This window comes from Cebus imitator, unplaced genomic scaffold (genome assembly GCF_001604975.1).
Source record: "Cebus imitator isolate Cc_AM_T3 unplaced genomic scaffold, Cebus_imitator-1.0 Scaffold553, whole genome shotgun sequence".
NCBI classification, from domain to species: domain Eukaryota; kingdom Metazoa; phylum Chordata; class Mammalia; order Primates; family Cebidae; genus Cebus; species Cebus imitator.
The window spans coordinates 455,513-474,636 of record NW_016107868.1 but is presented as its reverse complement, the minus strand read 5'-3'; the positions used below and the strand labels follow the sequence as shown (position 1 = coordinate 474,636).

Here is a 19,124-nt window from a genome sequence, read left to right as displayed (position 1 = left end):
TCCTGAGTAGCTGGGATTACAGGCACGCGCCACCATGCCCAGCTAATTTTTTGTATTTTTAGTAGAGACGGGGTTTCACCGTGTTGACCAGGATGGTCTCGATCTCTTGCACCTCGGCCTCCCAAAGTGCTGGGATTACAGGCTTGAGCCACAGCGCCCGGCCTGTTTTTCTATTCTTTTAAATTAATTCATGTGTGTTCCCTGGCCCAGAGTCTGGTCTATCTTGGTGAATGTCCCATATGAACTTGATCTTAGAAGAATGTGTAATCTGCCATTGCTGGATGGAGTAATAGTCTATGGATGTCAATTATATCCAGTTGATTGATGGTGCTGTTGAGTTCAACTATGTCCTTACTGACAGTCTGCCTGCTGGATCTGTCCGTTTTCAGTAGAAGGATGGTAAAGATCCATCTATTGCTCCTTGTAGCTCTATCAGTTTTTGCTTCACATGGTTTGTTTTGGGTTTTTTGTTTGTTTGTTTATTTTTTGAGATGGAGTCTCTCTCTATCGCCCAAGCTGGAGTGCAGTGGTGTGATCTCTGCTCACTGCAACCTCTGCCTCTGAGGTTCCAGCAATTCTCCTACCTTAATCTCCCGAATAGCTGGGACTAACCACAGGCACCCACCACCACATCCAGCTAATTTTTTTGTGTGTTTTTAGTAGAGATTGGGTTTCGCCATGTTGGCCAGGCTCATCTCGAATGCCTGACCTCAGGTGATCCCTCTGCCTCAGCCTCCCAAAGTGCTGGAATTACAAGCATGAGCTACCACACCTGGCTTGCCTCACATGTTTTGACACTTTGTTGTTAGGTGCATTCATGTTACAAATTGTTATATATTGACCCCTTTATCATTGTGTAAAGCCCCTCCTTATCCCTGATAAACATTCTTGCTCTGAAGTCTGCTCTGTCTAAAATTAATATAGCTATACCTGTATTCTTTTAATGAGGATAATCTCTTTCTCTATCTCTTTACTTTTGATCTATAAGAGTTCTTATACTGAAGTGTGTTTCTGGCCAGGGACAGTGGCACACACCTGTAGTCCCACCTATTTGGGAGGCTAACGCAGGATTGCTTAAGCCTAAGGAGTTTGAAACTAGCCTGGGCAGCGTAATGAGACCCCATCTCATTAAAAAAAAGTAAATAACAAAGTGTGTTTCTTTAGACAACATATAATTAGGTGGATCTTCTTTTTGGTCCACTCTGATACTCTGATACTCTCTATTTCTAATTAGCATATTTAGACCATTGACATTAAAAGTCATTGTGATGTGTTTGTATTCATATTTACCAAACGTTTTACTATTTTTTATTTGTTGCCCTTGCTCCTTGTTCTTATTTTTGTCTTCCACATTTTATGCCTTTTGTAATTTTAATTGAGCATTTTATACGATTCATTTTTTTCTCCTTTCTTAGCATATTAATTATATCTCTTTTTTACTTTTTTAGTGGTTTCCCTGGAGTTTGCAATATATGTTTATGACTAACTCAAGTCCACTTTCAAATTACACTATAACACCTTGCAGGCAATGTGAGTACCTTATAATAACAAGATACTCCTAATTATTCCCTCTTGTTCTTTGTATCATTGTTGTCATTTGTTTCATTTTATAATAAGCTGTAATGGTTTGAATGCATTTTTGCTATTATATTTTGTTTTGTTTTGTTTTTTATTTAGAGATGGGGTCTCCCAATGTTGAGCAGGCTGGCCTCACACTCCTAGGTTCAAGTGATCCACCCGCCTCGGCCTCCCAAAGTGCTGGGATTACAGGCATGAGCCACCGCGCCCGGCCTGCTATTATTGTTTTGAACAAACTGTTATCTGTTTGATCAATCAAGAATAAGAAAAATAGGAGGGGAGGGAGAGAAAAAAAAGAATAAGAAAAATAAACATTTTTATTTTAATCTTCATTTACTCCTTCTCTAATACTTTTCACTTCATTATGTAGATCCGAGTTTCTTACCTACATAATTTTCCTTCTCTCTGAAGAACTTCTTTAACATTTCTCCAGGCAGGTCTACTGGCAACACATTCCCTCAATGTTTGTTTGAATGAGAAAGTATCTCTCTTTTACTTTTTTTTTTTTTTTTTGAGATGGAGTCTCACCCTGTCACCCAGGCTGAAGTGCAATTGTGCAATCTTGGCTCACTGCAACCTCCACCTCCTGGGTTCAAGCTATTCTCCTGCCTCCGTGTCCTGAGTAGCTAGGATTACAGGCACGTGCCACTACACTGGCTAATGTTTTGTATTTTTAGTAGCGATGGGATTTCACCATGTTGGCCAGGCTGGTTTTGAACTCCTGACCTCGTGATCCACGGGCCTCAGCCTCCCAAAGTGCTGGGATTACAGACGTGAGTCACCACACTCAGCCCTCTCTTTTACTTTTGAAGGATAATTTCACAGAATACAGAATTCTAGGTTGGTGGGTTTTTTCCTCTCAACACTTTATTTCATTCCATTCTCTGATTCTTTGCATGCTTTTTGGGAAGAAGGAAGAGGTAATTCTTATCTTTCTATTTATAGCAAAGAAGAATTCTAATCTTCCTGTGGCTTCTTTCAAGATTTTTTTTTTATCTTCAGTTTTCTGCAGTATGAATATGATATACCAATGTTAACTTTTTTGTTTTTTTTTTTAAAGGCATTTAACCTGTCTTATGTTCTCTGAGCTTCTTGGATCTGTGGTTTGGTGTACAACATTAATTTGGGGGACTTTTAAATCATTATTGCTTCAAATGTTGCTTCTATTTCTTTCTTCTCCTGGCATTCTCATTATGCATATGTTATACCTTTTGTAATTGTCCCAGAGTTCTTGGATATTCTGTTACCATTTTTTTTTCCAGTGTTTTTTTCTCTTTACTTTTCGGATTTGGAAGGTTCTGTTGAGAAATCCTCAAGCTCAGACATTCTGTCCTCAGCCATAGCCAGTCTACTAATGAGTCCATCAATGGCATTCTGCATTTCTGTGATGGTGTTTTTGACCTTTAGCGTTTCTTTTTGATTCTTTCTTCGAATTCCCATCTCCCACTTACATCATCTGTCTGTTCTTGCATGCTGTCTACATTTCCTATGAGAGCCCTTAGCACATTCATTATGGCTGTTTTAAATTCACAGTCTTGTAATCCAGCATCCCTGCCATATCTGAATCTAGTTCTGATGCTTGCTTTGTCTCTTCAAAGTCTGTTTTTTGCTTTATAATTTTTTGTTGAAAGCCAAACATGATTTCTCTAGGTTTCTTCTTGCTCTTCTGGAGGTTTCTGCCCTGTTCTCAGGGAGCTTTCTACTTCAGTAAGCTGCGATTCCCTGGATTTGCCTGTCTGTCTCTGCAATTTTAGGGCAGGAATTTGCCCTGTGACCTTACTTCTCTGCCAGATCTAAGAAGGGTTTCCGGTGCCTTCCAAGCTCCTTGCATGTCAGAGGAGAAACCACACTAGAAGTCCCTTTGCCCCATATTTAAATTGGGTTGTCTTTTAATTGTTGATTTCTTTTCTTTTTTTTTTTTTGGAGACAGAGTCTTGCCTGGTTGCCCAGCTGGAGTGCAATGGCGCAATCTCAGCTCACTGCAATCTCTGCCTCCTCGGTTCAAGCGATTCTCCTGCCTCAGCCTCCCAAGTAGCTAGAATTGCAGGCACCCATCACCATGCCTGGCTAATTTTTTGGTATCTTTAGTAGAGATGGGGTTTCACCATATTGGTCAGGATGATCTTGAACTCCTGACCTCATGATCCACCCGCCTCATCCTCCCAAAGTGCTGGGATTACAGGCGTGAGCCACCGCGCCCAGCCTTAATTGTTGATTTCTAAGTGTTTTTTTACATTTGTATACAAGTTCCTTGCCAGATGTATGATTTGTAAACATTTTCTCTGATTCTGTGATTGGTGTTTTCACTATTTTTACTAAAGCACAAAAGTTTTTAATTGTGATGAAGTCTAACTTATTTACTCTTTTCTTCTGTAGTTTATGCTTTGGTGTTATAGCCAAGAAACCATTGTCTAACCCAGGGTCACAAAAATTTACCACTATATTTTACTCTAGGAGTTTTATAGTTTCAACTCTTTTAAGTTCATTTTGTGTAAGGATTGAGATAGGGGTCTAACTTCATTCTTCTATGTGTAGTTATTGAATTGTCCCAGCACCATTTATTGAAAATACTATTTTCCTCCATTGAATTGTTTTGGCAGCTTTGTCAGAAAATCAATTCACCATAATTGGGTTCTCTCTAAATAATTTTTAACCTTTATTTCATTTCCTGTTAATTCCTTTTATATGACACGATAGCTGTTCAACATTGTGTTTCTCTCCATTTCAGCTTCAGTTCTATCATGTTTTTATTTAGATTGTCATAAAACAGAAGGAAGGACATTCTGTCTGACTAAATGGGGTATCAGAGTGAGCATAGGCTCAAAGAAAGAATGCACAGAAGCACAGAAAATTGTTTCAGAAACAAGCCCAGCTGGCTAAAGTATAGAAAACATTTATGGCATTGTGGTAGCACTGAAATATGATATTTTTAAATGATAGACAAGTGTTGGGGGAAGATTGTGGATAGTCTTTGTAAGTCTGGTCAAGAAATTGATAAATTGGCCCAGCGAAGTGAGTCACATCTGTAATCCCAGCACTGTGGGAGGCTGAGGCAGGTAGATCACCTGAGATCAGGAGTTTGAGACCAGCCTGGCCAACATGGCGAAATCCCATCTCTACTAAAAATATAAAAATTAGCCAGACATGGTAGCACATGCCTGTAATTCCAGCAACTAAGGAGGCTGAGGCAGGAGAATTGCTTGAGCCCAGGAGGCAGAGGGTGCAGTGAGCTGAGACGTCTCCACTGCACTCCAGCCTGGGCAACAGAGTGTGACTCCATCTCAAAAAAGAAAAAAAAGAAAAGTGAGTCTTGTAAAAACTACACTAGAATTGATAATTAAGAAGTTGCTATTGCTTGTAAGAATTCAATTTTATTTCATCAGCCAGGTGGAAGATAAATGTCATTATACTGAAGAATACATGATGAAAATATAAATGTAGCAAGTTCAGAGGTAAAGAAGAGACAAGGGTCCAGAGTTAGTGGTAGGATCACGGTCAAGAGAAGGTAAGGTGTATTGTTACCCCAAGTGAAAAACATTTTACGTATTTGCACAGAAAGGAAGGAGTCATTGGGGAACATTAGACTGCAGATAAGAGAATGGTAGAGAAGCAAGAAGGAAGAAAAGAGTTGTTTGAAGGGAAGGGAGGACAACTGAGGGGAAATATTCCACAAGAGTTATGAGGAGGGGGTCTGGGTGCAGTGGCTCATGCCTGTAATCCCAGCACTCTGGGAGGCCAAGGCGGGTGGATCACTTGAAGTCAGGAGTTTGAGACCAGCCTGGCCAACATGGTGAAACCCCATTTTTGGCGCTGACGACGATGCTGAGCAGGAAGCAGCAGCCGCAGGCCCAGTGACTGGCGGCTCAGTGACCATCAGCCCAGTGACTGGCAGCCAGGTCTTCACCTGGGTCCTCTCAGTGAAGCCAGGGTGGCCACCCCAGCAGACAAAGCTACTCAGCCGTCTCCTGACAGGTGCTCCAGTGCAATAAATGTAATTTGAAGAAGGCAGAAGGAACCCATGGCTTTAGCCGGCTGCCCAGATTCCTTTTTGTACCATCCATACTACTAGGACAAACTGGAGCAGACACCTTGCAGTCAACAAGACCCGGCAGGACCAGGGCTCACGTGACCAACTCGTGAATCACCAGGAGGATGATGTGGACCTGGAAGCCCTGGTGAACGATATGAACGCATCCCTGGATAGCATGCAGCTGGACATGGTGCCCCTCCTGCAGAATGGTCAGCATGCCCACAGCCAGCCTCGGGCCTCAGGTACTCAGTCTGTCCAGCCTCAGGCATCCCCGAGGCAGAGGGTGCAGTGCTCCCAGCCTGTATACATCCTCGCTGTCAGGCACCTTCAGGAGGAAGAGCAGCAGTTTAGAACCTCGTCCCTACTGGCCATCCCCAATCCTTTTCCCAAACTCTGTGGTCCTGGGAGCCCCCCTGTGCTCACAAGGGCTTCTTTGCCTCTGAGCCAGGCTGCCGCAAAGCAGGATGTTAAAGTCTTTAGTGAAGATGGGATGAGCCAAGTGGTGGAGATTCTAGCAGACATGACAGCCAGGGACCTGTGCCAGTTGCTGGTTTACAAAAGTCACTATGTGGATGACAACAGCTGGACACTAGTGGAGCACCACCCGCACCTAGGATTGGAGAGGAGGTGTTTGGAAGACCATGAACTGGTGGTCCAGGTGGAGAGTACCATGGCCAGTGAGAGTAAATTTCTATTCAGGAAAAATTATGCAAATACGGTTCTTTAAAAATCCAATGAATTTCTTCCCAGAACAGACGGTTACTTGGTGCCAGCAGTCAAATGGCAGTCAAAGCCAGCTTTTGCAGAATTTTCTGAACTCCAGTAGCTGTCCTGAAAGTCAAGGATTTTTGCATGTGAAAGAGCTGGGAAAGAAATCATGGAAAAAGCTATATGTATGTTTATGGAGATCTGGCCTTTATTGCTTCACAAAGGGAACTTCAAAGGAACCCAGTCACCTGCAGCTGCTGGCAGACCTGGAGGACCGCAACATCTTCTCCTTGATCGCTGGCAGGAAGCAGTACAGCGCCCCCACAGACCACGGGCTCTGCATAAAGCCAAAGTCAGGAATGAAACTAAAGAGCTGAGGTTGCTCTGTGCAGAGGATGAGCAAAGCAGGGCATGCTGGATGACGGCGTTCAGACTCCTCAAGTATGGAATGCTCCTTTACCAGAACTACCGAATCCCTCAGCAGAGGAAGGCCTTGCTGTCCCCATTCTCAACGCCACTGCGCAGTGTCTCCGAGATCTCCCTCGTGGCGATGGATTTTTCTGGGCCAACAGGAGGCGTGATAGAGAATCCGGCGGAGGCCCAGAGTGCAGACCCAGAAGCAGGCCACGCCTGGCAGAAGCGAAGCACATGGCTGAACATTCTAGGTAGCCAAAGTCCCCTCCACCCTTCTACCCTAAGTACAGTGATTCACAGGACACAGCACTGGTTTCACGGGAGGATCTCCAGGGAGGAATCCCACAGGATCATTAAACAGCAAGGGCTCGTGGACGGGCTTTTTCTCCTCCGTGACAGCCAGAGTAATCCAAAGGCATTTGTACTCACACTGTGTCATCACCAGAAAATTAAAAATTTCCAGATCTTACCTTGCGAGGACAACGGGCAGATGTTCTTCAGCCTAGATGACGCGAACACCAAATTCTCTGACCCGATCCAGCCGGTCGACTTCTACCAGCTGAACAAAGGAGCCCTGCCTTGCAAACTCAAGCACCACTGCATCCGAGTGGCCTTATGACTGCAGACGTCCTCTCGGCTGAAGCCTGGAGGAACTGAACACTGGAGCGAAGAAGCGGTCTGTGAGTTAGTTAAGATCACACGTCGATTCTGCACCTGGGGACCCAGAGCGAGATGGGTTCATTCGGTGCCAGCCGACCAAGATTGACTAGTTTGTTGGACTTAAACGACGATTTGCTGCTGTGAATGCAGCAGAATCGCCTCCCTCTGCATTGGCCAAATTGGGGAGTGCATGAAAGATCCAGCGCAAATTTGAGAATAAACTGAAATGATCTTCTTGGCTTGTGCCACTTAGGAGCAAGAACTGGAGAGATATGATTGGAAATGAACTGCCCTGGAATAATCTTGACAATTAAATTAAAACATTTTTTTCCCGTTAAAATAGTGTTTATTTCACTTTGTGTCTGCCCAGTGCTCTGGCGCCTCCTCCCTGGGGCAGCGTGTGGGGCTCACTCTCATCTGACCACGGGCTGGGGGTGGCGGATGGGTTGGGGGACCGGAAACCGAGGAAGGCAGTGAGAGCTGGGCAAACAGTCGGAAAATGCACCGCGGCCCACAGCGCTGGTGGACCATGCGCACCCCTCCCCTGAGCCTGCCCGCCACGCCAGGAGCCGACACTTCCCGCATCTTACAGGGGACGACAGCTCAGGCCCCGGGGCTGGGGGCAAGGGAGCCCATGCAGGGAGGGTCTGCGGGGGCGGGGGGCTCATGACCTCCTATCCCAGCCCTGCCCCGGGCGCGCGGGTGGAAGGCCCAGCTCGCGGCCTCGTGATTGGGCTTCGCGGGAGGTGGAAAACCGGGGGCGGGCCGGCGGGGGGCGTTGCAAGCTCGGAATCACAAGCTCAGCAGTTGGGGCGAGGGACGGAGCGCGGTCGGCCCCGGGCTGGGGGGGCGCCGTCAGGACGGCTGAACCGCAGGACGCCGGGCGTGCCCGCTCACAGACGGTCCATCCGGAAGGCGTCCTCGGTGGCCGGGTCGGCCAGAACCATGTCGGGGTCGTAGAGCATGTGCAGGCCGTCGAGGGTCAGGGGGTCGATCTTGAGTTCATCCAGGGGAAACTGGCTGTCGGAGTCGAAGCTGACGTCGCCGACCCCGGCCAGAGAGCTGGTCAGTTCTTTAGAGAGGCTGGGGGGGGACTCTCCTGTCACCGTGAGGATGATGTTGGGGACGCCGCTGTGGCCGGCGTAGCGCAGCTGCAGCGAGTCCGGCAGGCTCCCGTGGCTGCCGGTGAGGCCCATCATGGCCGCCTGCGAGTCGTTGAGCGTGGAGCCGGGGCCGTACAGGCTGCTGGAGCTGATGGCGTTCTCCATCGTGCTGAACCGCTCCAGCTGGTGGGACGGAGCGTTGGCCTGCCTGGCCGCCATCAGCTGCTCATAGTACGCGTCCCCAAACGCGCTGCCCAGGGTGGAAGTGTGCTGCGGGGAGCTCCCCGGGGAGAAGCCTTGATTGGAGGCTGGCGAGGTGGGAGACTGGTTGGCCGGGGAGCAGGCGCGCGTGCGGCACTGCTGCAGAGCCGGCGCCGACGCGGTGTCGATCCCCATCGACGGCTGGCCGGGGTTCTCTGGGGGGCGCTGGGGGAGAGAGAACGGTACCGTGACCGCGATGGGGGGTGGCTGTGGCCCACGAGCCAGGCTGGCGCTGGGCAACAGGGGGCCGCCGGGGGGCAGGCGGACGGACGCCTGCGGGGGTGGTGGGGGCGGCGGCTGCTGTGACGCTGGCGGAGGGGGCGGCGGGGGCTGGGGCTGCGGCGGCGGCTGCTGGGAGCCCGCCTGGGTGAAGAAGGCGTAGAGCAGCTGCTGCTCCAGAGACAGGGCATCCATGGCCACGGCCTGAGTGATGGGTGACAGCGGGGACAGGGTGGGCGATGTTTGCTGACGCCTCGCCTCTGTGCTCAGGGACAGGGGGCTGACGCCGGCTGGGTGGTGCTGCGGAGAGGACCCAGGTGTGCTCATTCCCTGGCCGGCGCCGCCGATGCCCAGGTGCATCAGGTTGGCCGCGAGGCTGCCGGTGCTGCTGGAGCTGCTCAGCGCGGGGAAGGTGGGCTCCTCGGGGTCCAGCGGGATCGGGAGCGGGGAGGGGAAGTGGATGTTGGTCAGGTCGGGCAGGGAGCCCCCAGTGTTGTGGGTAGCCTGGATCAGGGCTGTAGTGTTTTCCTGGTCGGCAGATGGGAAGATGTTGATTCTGGGGACCTCACAGGACTTGGGCCTGGACCCCGTCTTCTTGGTGTCCCACTCTTGCTTGGAAAGGTTTTTGTCTGCCTCTGATGTGGTCTCTTCCATTCCTGGGACTGTTAACAGTAAGACTTTTTTCTGGTTCACGTCCTGGGACCCACTGGTAAAGGATTCTGGCTGTGTGGGCGTCATTGTGCTCTGGTGCAGTGCGGAGTCAGAATTGGTCCTCCTCCAGCTGGTGTCCGCGGGTGGCCGGAGGTACACCGTGCCGTAGGGGCAGCTGTCGGCCTGCCGTCCGTGTTTGTCCACTGACAGGGGCCGGCTGTGCGGGGAGCCGAGCCGGCCACGCTCCCGGTACACCCTGTCCACCAGCCCGTGGTGTCGGGTGGTCCGGCCGGTGTCCAGACCCGAGGATTGGAAGGGGGTCTGGAAGGGCAGGTGCATGATGCCACTCCCAATCTGGTTCACATTGAGCAAGGACCCGCCGTAGTACTGGTCGCGGCTCGGGCCCAGTTGCAGGTACTGGGATTTCTGGAGCTGGAGCCGCGCGGCCCGCGTCAGGCTCAGGTCCTTCATGACCTCCTCGAAGGCCGCTGTCTCCTCCGCCTGCTTCTGATTGTGCAGCGCGATCTTCTCGATGAATTTCCGCGGATTGTTCGAAATCGCCATCTTCTCACCGCCGCCGCCGCCGCCGCCTCCTCCTCCTCCGCCTCCTCCGCCTCCTCGCTCCCACCACTCGCCCGCGCCACCGCGCAAGCGCTGGCTGGGCCCCCTAATTTTGTATTTTATACAAAATTAGCCGGGTGTGGTGGCACATGCCTGTAGTCCCAGCTACTTGGGAGGCTGAGGCAGGAGAATGGCTTGAACCCAGGAAGCAGAGGTTGCAGTGAGCCGAGATCGTGCCACTGCACTCCAGCCTAGGTGACAGAGCAAGACTCTGTCCCCGCCCCCCCCCCAAAAAAAAGAATTATGAGGAGGATAAAATATATCACGCTAGGTAGGAGAGAGAGAGAAAATTAACATTAGTCGAGCAGAGAGAACTTTTTTCTTCTCCTTTGGAGGAAAGGGTGAAAAGTTGGGAGTGCAAGTGGAGAAGAGGATACCACCCTTGGGAGTTCCTGTGAGATGTCCTTGCCCTTCACAGTAAAATGCAAATTTACTCTGGGAATTTCTGGGAATAACAATGAAGAAAAGTGCCACAGAGCCCCTGCAAGAGCTCCACTTTACTTGCAGGAATCTGTAAACAAGCCCGTTGGCCATATTTCCATGACTTCTCCAGGAACACTCTCCATGAGGGATTGGATCAAAGGGCTAATCTAGATTTAGGTATTGACTTGGATCAAACAAAAAGACTGACGTTAAAAATTTGCTAGTGGAGTCAGCATTTAAATGTATAAAAGCATTTTTGGCTAGTGATCTGTTTCAGCATTCAGAATCCTGACACTTCAGTGAGAGGGAGATGCTCCCAAAGGTAGTTTAGCAAAGAGGATTAGCAAGAATCTAAACTTCTTTGTGCTCCGTTCCCTGTCATCAATACTACTAATAAAATGAGGACATAATTCTTAGCTATTGCTTTGACTCTCTGTATAGAGAGTTGCAAGATTGGCCATTGAGGTTGGATATTGTCTACTTGAATTGGCACTGCTGATTAAAATTGGGAGGTGGCAAGGAAAGAGAGAAAGGAGGGGAGAGTGGAGAGAGGTTAAATCTTTCCCCCCTCTGAGGGAAGGGAGAATATATATTAACCCTTGGTGATGGGAGAGGGCAGGCTTCCTGCCCTCTGAAGTTGTCTGAAAGGCAATACTAGTAGTTGACTAGAAGGCATTGAGAGATTTTAGATAAAGCACATTAGAGAAACATTTTCCTTTGCAGGAACCATTTCTTTCCTTTGCAGAAGGAAAGCACAATCAAGTCTTACTTTAACTGCCTAGGGAGAAAAAGGTCTGTGGCAGGCATGCTACACTGTATCACTTTAGTCCTGCATGTCAATATAGTGATCTCAGTAATGACTAATAGTGACAAAAATGTATTTGGAGAATATATAGATATATATTTGGAGAATATGTGTGTGTGTGTGGGGGGGGGCGCGTGTGTGTATATCTCCACGTGTGTGTGTGGGGGGGTCCATTCTGGATTTTTCTACTTTGCTCAGGAAGGAGAAACATAGTTGTTTTCACTTCATCCCAACTACCAAGTGAGTGCTTTTGGTTCATCTCAGGCACTCATCCCAGTGACCACAGCTGCCGGTCAGGATACAGTGGTACCCTGTACTTAGAAACATATTTTCCCTCCATACATTCCCTTACCTACCAATAAGGGTTTCAGTGGAATAAATTAAACCAAGAATGTGAAGTATTATGGAGTTTATCTGTATTTATTGCTATATAACAATTCACCCAAAGCTTAGTGGCTTGAAACAACAGTAATTTACTATTTGTCAAAATTTTAGAGTTGCCTTGCTCAGCTGAGAGGTGGTTCTTCTCCATTTGGGATCTGCTGAGGTTGCTTATGCTGCTGTAGTCATCTAGAGGCTTATCTGGGGCCCGGGGTGAACCAAGATGGCTTCCTCTACATGTCTATTGGTTGGTGCTGGTGTCTGAGTCTGCGTGGTCTCTCCAGATGTGCAGCCAGTTCTCTTTACATGGTGGCTCAGGCTCCCAAGAATGTATAGGAAAGCTGCAAAGCTTTTAAGGCCTGTATTCCAGCATTCACACTGTCACTGACAAAATGCCAAGCATAGGCCAGCTATTGGTCAAAGCCAAGCATAGGTCAGCACAGTCAAATGTGGGAGAGAACTTAACTGCCACTTATCAATGAGATGAATTGTGACTATTCTGTGGCCATTTTAAATCTCTCACAGAGTAATTAAACACAATTCCACCTGTAAAATGCCTTATAGTGTATCTGGCACAAAGCAAGTTATTTTCGAAATGTTTATTGTTTTTATTATTATTACATATGAGCCTTTTCCTTCTGAATAAAAAATATGTTTTGTGGATAAGGAGGTGGGTGAGTTTTTCTTTACATGAATTGAAAGTTGATCAGAATATCTAAGACAAAAAAATAAAACCATCTGGCTGGGCGTGGTGGCTCATGTCTGTAATCCCAGCACTTTGGGAGGCCGAGGCGGGTAGATCACTTGAGATCAGGAGTTTGAGACCAGCCTGGCCAACATGGTGAAACCCCATCTCTGTTAAAAACACAAAATTAGCCGGGCATGGTGGCACATGTCTGTAATCCCAGCTACTTGGGAGGCTGAGGCAGGAGAATCTCTAGAACCCAGGAGGCGGAGGTTGTGGTGAGCTGAGATCCTGCCATTGCACTCCAGCCTGGGCAACAGGAGCAAAACTCCATCTCAAAAAATATATATATAAAATAAAAAATACAACCATCCATATAGGATTCATTAAACTAGTATTAAAACTAAATACACATGTTGTAGAAGAATTTGGATATTTCAGAGAAATGTTCAGTTGAAATGTGACAAATTTGGCAGACCTAAACTAGGAAAAAGCAAATGAAAAATTTAAATTGTATTGATATGCGTTGGATTTGTGTCCCCATCCAAATCTCACGTCGAATTGTTATCCCGTGTTGGAGATAGGGCCTGGGAAGTGATTGGATCATGGAGAATTTCCCCCTTGCTGTTCTCATGATTGTGAGTTCTCATGAGACCTGGTTGTTTAAAAGTGTGTGGCACCGCCCACTTCGCTCTTTCTCCTGTCCTGGCCATATAAGACGTGCCTACTTCTCCTTTGCCTTCCCCCAATAATTGTACGTTTCCTGAGGCCTCCCCAATCATGCTTCCTGGACAGCCTGAAGGACCATGAGCCGATGAAACCTATATTCTTACAAATTACCCAGTTTCAGATAGTTATTTATAGCAATTCAAGAATGGACTAATATAGGTATAAAATATTCAAAATGTCCCACTCACAAATTTCTGAAGATTTAAGAAGTATCACCTTTCTTTTATATTTTATCTGGTTTTGATCTTTGGTTTTTATCTTTTCTTATATTGCATTTTTAGGAATTAGAGAATAAAATCTCAGCATGATGTTCCTCAACGGAGACACCAGTCCAGCTGAGGACGGCAGAGGGGCTGCCCTTCTTCAATGTTCGGTATGTGCTTAACATTGTATGATGGAGTATACACAGGGAGCTTTACATTCAAGAATCATAAACATTCAAAATATTGAACTCACAATGACATACTTGGGGAGCCATAGGAAACACCAAAATGTCACTTTAGTGACTTAACATTCTTAGTCACAGACAAATGTAGCTCTTCCCAGGGCAGATGAGCAGAAGTGTTGAACTGTTTTCATGATAGTTTGGTTATATAATTGGTTTTAAAGCACCATTCACCACTGTTAGCGTACTTTCTTTCTTTTTTTTTTTCTTTCTTTAGGAAAAGGTGCGTTAACCAAAGAATAATTGAGCCCAATTTCCAGGTTGAGGATTTCATGATATCAGTCCAAACATCACACTATTTAACTCCCCAATAAAACATTGGAAAAAAGATGATCAGTGCTAACACATTTACACATAAAATCTCCACTTATGTACCAATTCCTAAAACAGTTACAAGATAGATACACAATTTGGGGTAAACTAACAAAACAGACTATCATAAAAAATTAAAGGCAATCCTCCTGGTCCACGGGCACTTATCACCTTTTACTTGAAGTTGGCGTAACTGAGAATGCATTAATATATTCCTGCACCACCTTGTAGCAGAACTCATACTGGTTCCAGGGTCTGGACCATGAGTAGCCTCTATAGCCACAAGCTCTCAACATTTTGGAAGACATCCAGAATCCCTTCTGCTTTCACACATGTTAGCTCACTTTCTTTTTTTTTTTTTAATTAAAAAAATTAATTTTTTAATTTTACACGTTTCACCATGTCGGTCTGGCTGGTCTTGAACTCCTGACCTCAGGTGATCCACCTGCCTCGGCCTCCCAGAGTGCTAGGATTACAGGTGTGAGCCACTGCACCCGGCCTCACTTTCTATTTCTTGCCTTTGCAGTAACATTGACTAGGATTGAAAGAAAACTCTGTATTGGGCTAAACAACCTAAATTTTGGTTCTAACCTGAGACTGTGGCCTCTTTGGTTTTCCAATGTAATAGCCTAAGAAACCTCTTAGAAATGATGGGATTTGTAGGCAGTATAGGATTTTAGATGGGGACAGGTCCTCTCCGGGATCTCTTACTGTTTTTTCTGCCAATGACTATTCCCAGACACTCCATGAATGCAACCATTTGCTCTGGTCAAACATTTTAGTAAGCAATGACTATTACAGCCTCCTCAGCACTGGATTCCTGAACATTCTGGGTTCTTTGAACACCAGGAAGAAGCTTTGATATCTAAGTGATCTGGTTCCCTTTCTTCCTTCAAAGAAGTGTAGCATTGTTCAAAGCAAGCAAAGGCCACCATCTCCCACAGCTATTTCTCTGCATGGTCACTCATAGAATTTTAGAGTCGGAAAGATGACTTCAAGACTTCTGAGTTCAATTCTAACTGCTCAATTTTATGACAAGTGTTTATAAGACGTGTCTGATAATACATCTTTATGGGAATGAATCTGAGATTTGACCTCTCTGTTCTCTATTCCACATTGCCACAGTTGACTTGGTTTAGTTAGGCAAAGATATGTTCCAAAGATAAAAATGCTTTTGTTTTTATGGTTATCCATTGTCCTATGGTTATTTGTTATTTTTTCTAGGGTTTGTGGGTCTGCCCAAATATTACATTTTTGTCAGTCTCATGACTTGCCACTTTTTTTTTGTCCACAGCTGCCAGAATTATATGCATGTATTGAACATTTTAATAAGGAGAGCAAGAAATCAAATCTTCTAAAAATACATAGTATTTCACTTAACAAAGCACAGGAAGCACTTGCTAAAAACCTGAATGTTCTGTCATTGACCAAGGGCACTGATGTGAGAAGAGATCGCCAACCTGTTAGCAGGTGCACAGTGGTTAAAAAAGAGAAGAAGCCAGCATCCATGACTGAGCTGCTCCACCGCACCTTACTGGAGGGCTCACTGTCTCCAGTGGAGAGGCTCTCCAGGTCCCAGCAGAGGCTGTCACAGTGTGGGATCCCCCCTCCCAAGCACACTTTTCCTTATGAAATTCTCATTGATCACTCGAATGCCTTGGCCCAGGTTACCACACAGAAGAAGCTTCCAAGCGCCAAAATCTTATGCAGGCTAGGCATTACCAGTGCCACTACAGAAAAATTTGCCTTTGAAGATAAACTTCATAGATACTTCTTAGTTGACCCAGGTAATTTAAACAGATGAGGCCACGTGGCAGAAAAGGAATGGAAATCTCATTGCAAATTTACTAGAGCAGACATACTCAAATACTGACTTAACAGCAGTTTTGCAATTCTGGGGTTCATGGCTGAACAAGCCTGGGAAACATAGAAAGACCCCATCTCTACAACAAAAAAATTTAAAATTAGCTGAGCTAGGTGGCATGTGCCTATAATCTCAGCTACCTGAGAGGTTTAGGCATGAGGATCACTTGAGCACGGGAGTTCAAGGTGGCACTGGGCTATGATCACACCACTGCATTTCAGCCTGGGCAACAGAGCAAGAACGTGTCCCTAAAAAATGAATAAATAAAAATAAATTAAAATGCAGAACAGGGAATCCAGAATTCCAGGATCAAGTCCCAGATTCATTCTCAAAAAGATGTAATGCATTCTTAAAAGATGTATTATTTATCCATGACACTTAAATGCTCCTTTACAAAATGAACCAGTTGAACTTGGACTTGAAAGCACTCATAGTTGTTTGTTTCTTGTTACATGAAGTTAGTATTATTTTTTCATTCTTCAGTATCTTGGCTTTGATGCAATTAAGGGATGTTTTTAAGAGATTTTTTTTCATGAATCTTTATTCTTATTGATACATTTCTAGCAGAGTTTTTAACAGAGGCCACCAACAACAGGAGGAAATCTTGATTTCTGATTCTTTAATAGAGTGGTGCCCATAAAAGGCAAAGGATCACACAAGTTTAAAATACATGAAATGTATGATGCTAAATTTTAATGAGAAGGGAGTGTCTTATACTCTAGGTCTCCATTTTACTTACATAATTTGAGAGAGGTAATATTTTGTCATCTTGTTAATACATCACATCAATTTGTAATAACCTGAGGTAGGTTCTTGATTCAAAATAAGACCATTTTCACAGCAAATATGACATCACCATTTTTATATGAAAAGTAGTGGGATGGGGCAACATGGCGAAACCCCGATTCTACAAAAAAAATTTAAAAAATAGCCAGGCATGGTAGCATGTACCTGTAGTCCCAGCTACTCGGGAGGCTGTGGCGGGAGAACTGCTTGAACCCAGGAGGCAGAGGCTGTAGTGAGCCAAGATTGTGCCACTGCACTCCAACCTGGGGAATAGCGCAAAACTCTGTCTCAAAAAAAAGAAAAAAAAAGTAATGGAAGCAGCAGAAGGAGCAGATTTAAAGGAATAGATTGATTACTATGAATATATTTGGTCCAAGAAGTTGAAAGAGTCTTTGCTGTAACTCCCTACATTGATGTCTTAACAGAGCCAAATGCAGGTTCCTTTCATAGAGTCCTACTTTGTGTGCTTGGAGCCTAGGTAGAGGTGCAATAAAAGCAATCATAGGACTGGCCTAGATAATTCACAAAGTACACAAGTAAAGTCTGGGACCAGAGAGGAAAAATCATGAAAAGCGTTGAGACTCAGTAAGAAGAGCTAGTCAAAAACCTATTGAGAAGGGTTTTGGATGATTGATAGGGTCTTGAACATTTATGATTTTGCCATCCATAGGGGCCAAGTTTTTCTTTCATTCTAATGCATGAATTACCTGCTGTTACCTAACTTCTGGAGGTCTCCGATGTGGCCTCACAAACTCTGTGTTGAACTATCTTCTATGCCTCTGTATCTTCATTTCCTGAGATCCTGGAGGTAAATTTCTGGTACATATCATGTCTATTCAAGAAACATGGCATGGAACCAGGCAGGCATCTATGTGAAAGATGTCCAGTGATCCCTTAAGTGTAATTGGTATTGCAACAGTTCATCTTCTACTCTCCTACTCAGTCCAGAAAAACTTTAGGATCCTGGTATTCCAAAGTATACTATAGGGCGTATCCCTATTAGCACCATGCACTGGTGGAGGAAAAGGGAGTTTTGCTCTTCTCCTATTGTATGAGCTCCTCTTATTCAGGCCAAATCTTGTAGAATCATGTAGGTTAGGAATGTGTTTGACCAAAAATAACAGGAAAACCAAACAGGGGTTATTTTTCTTGTATAGTTAGAAGTCTAAGGGTATGCAGATAATGGCTGGAACAATGCTTTTTATCTGTTTAATTAACACATTGTAATTGTACATATATATGGAATATGGAGTACAATATATATTTCAATAGATATATATGTTGTATAGTGATTGAATCAGTGTAGTTAGCCTGACCATCATGCACTTACCATTTCTTTCTGGTGAGGGTTTTTTTTTTTTTGTTTGAGACAGTCTCACTCTGTCACCAGGCTGGAATGCAGTGGCGCAATCTCAGCTCACTGCAACCTCCACCTCTGGCTTCAAGTGATTCTCCTGCAGCTGGGAGTACAGGCCCTGCCACCATGGCCAGCTAATTTCTGTATTTTTAGTAGAGATGGGGTTTCACCATGTTGGCCAGGATGGGCTCCATCTTCTGACCTCGTGATCCGCCTGCCTCGGCCTCCCAAAGTGCTAGGATTACAGGCGTGAGCCACAATGCCTGACCTGTGGTGAGGACTTTTAAAAACCTTCCTTCTAGCTAATTTGTAAGATACCATATCTTATTGTTAACCATCCTTACTCTCTGTGCAATAGAACACCAGAATTGATTCTTCTTATCTAACTATAACTTTGTTTTAAATTAATTTTAATTTTGTTTTTGTTTTTTTTTTTTGAGACACTGTGTCACCCAGGTTGGAGTGCAATGACGCAATCTCAGCTCACTGCAGCCCTGACCTTCTGAACTCAAGCAGACCTCAGGTGCATGCCACCATGCCTGGCTAATTTTTGTATTTTTTGTAGATATGGGGTTTCACCATGTTGCCCAGGCTGGTCTTGAACTTCTAAGCTCAGGTAATCTGCCTGCCTTGGCCTCCCAAAGTGCTAGGATTATAGGCATGAGCCACCACTCCTGGCCCATTTTAAATTTTTTTGAGATGGTATCTTGCTATGTTGCCCAGGCTGGCCTCAAACTCCTGGGCTCAAGGAATCTTCCTCCTTCAGCCTCTTCAGTAGCTGGGATTTCAGGTGCATGCCACTACGCAGGGCTTCTAATTACAACTCTGAACCCATTGACTTATCTCTCCCCATCTTCCGCTCCTTACTCTGTCCCTGGTGACCATGATTCCACTCTCTGTGGAGCCTTGCTTTCAAATGCTTCCAGGGACCTGGGCTCTGCCATTGTTTCATGTGTACCTTTTGTTTTCATGTCCAAAAGACATCTCCTTTATTCTCGGGTGCTGTGGCCACATTCCAGGCAGGAAGAGGTGGGATAGGATGAAGGTCCACATGGATACTTCTGTCCTTTTTTTTTTTTTTTTTTTTTTTTT

At 45.6% G+C, this 19,124-nt stretch overlaps 3 protein-coding genes across 3 annotated transcripts in view; 2 read left to right on the top strand and 1 right to left on the bottom strand.

Annotated features, from left to right (window-relative positions):
- Positions 1-16,233, top strand: part of CUNH9orf153 (chromosome unknown C9orf153 homolog) — a 23,321-nt gene extending 7,088 nt beyond the window's left edge. Inside the window, exons 2-4 of the mRNA XM_017515587.2 lie at positions 1,449-1,530; positions 13,550-13,641; positions 15,320-16,233. Of these exons, the coding sequence (XP_017371076.1) occupies positions 13,573-13,641; positions 15,320-15,829 (579 nt within the window). The 5' untranslated portion in view covers positions 1,449-1,530; positions 13,550-13,572 and the 3' untranslated portion in view covers positions 15,830-16,233. The remainder of the gene's footprint in view (positions 1-1,448; positions 1,531-13,549; positions 13,642-15,319) is intronic.
- On the top strand, positions 5,668-7,564 carry LOC108293931 (growth factor receptor-bound protein 10-like). Its single transcript, XM_037733881.1, is given in 3 exon segments — positions 5,668-6,322; positions 6,324-6,664; positions 6,667-7,564. Coding segments are annotated over 3 exon segments (1,584 nt in total). The 5' UTR covers positions 5,668-5,762; the 3' UTR covers positions 7,350-7,564.
- Positions 7,727-10,217, bottom strand: LOC108293930 (CREB-regulated transcription coactivator 1-like). Its single transcript, XM_037733880.1, has one exon. It carries the CDS (start codon positions 10,186-10,188, stop codon positions 8,284-8,286), a length of 1,905 nt encoding a protein of 634 aa, XP_037589808.1. The 5' UTR covers positions 10,189-10,217; the 3' UTR covers positions 7,727-8,283.
- Positions 16,234-19,124: the final 2,891 nt, after the last annotated feature.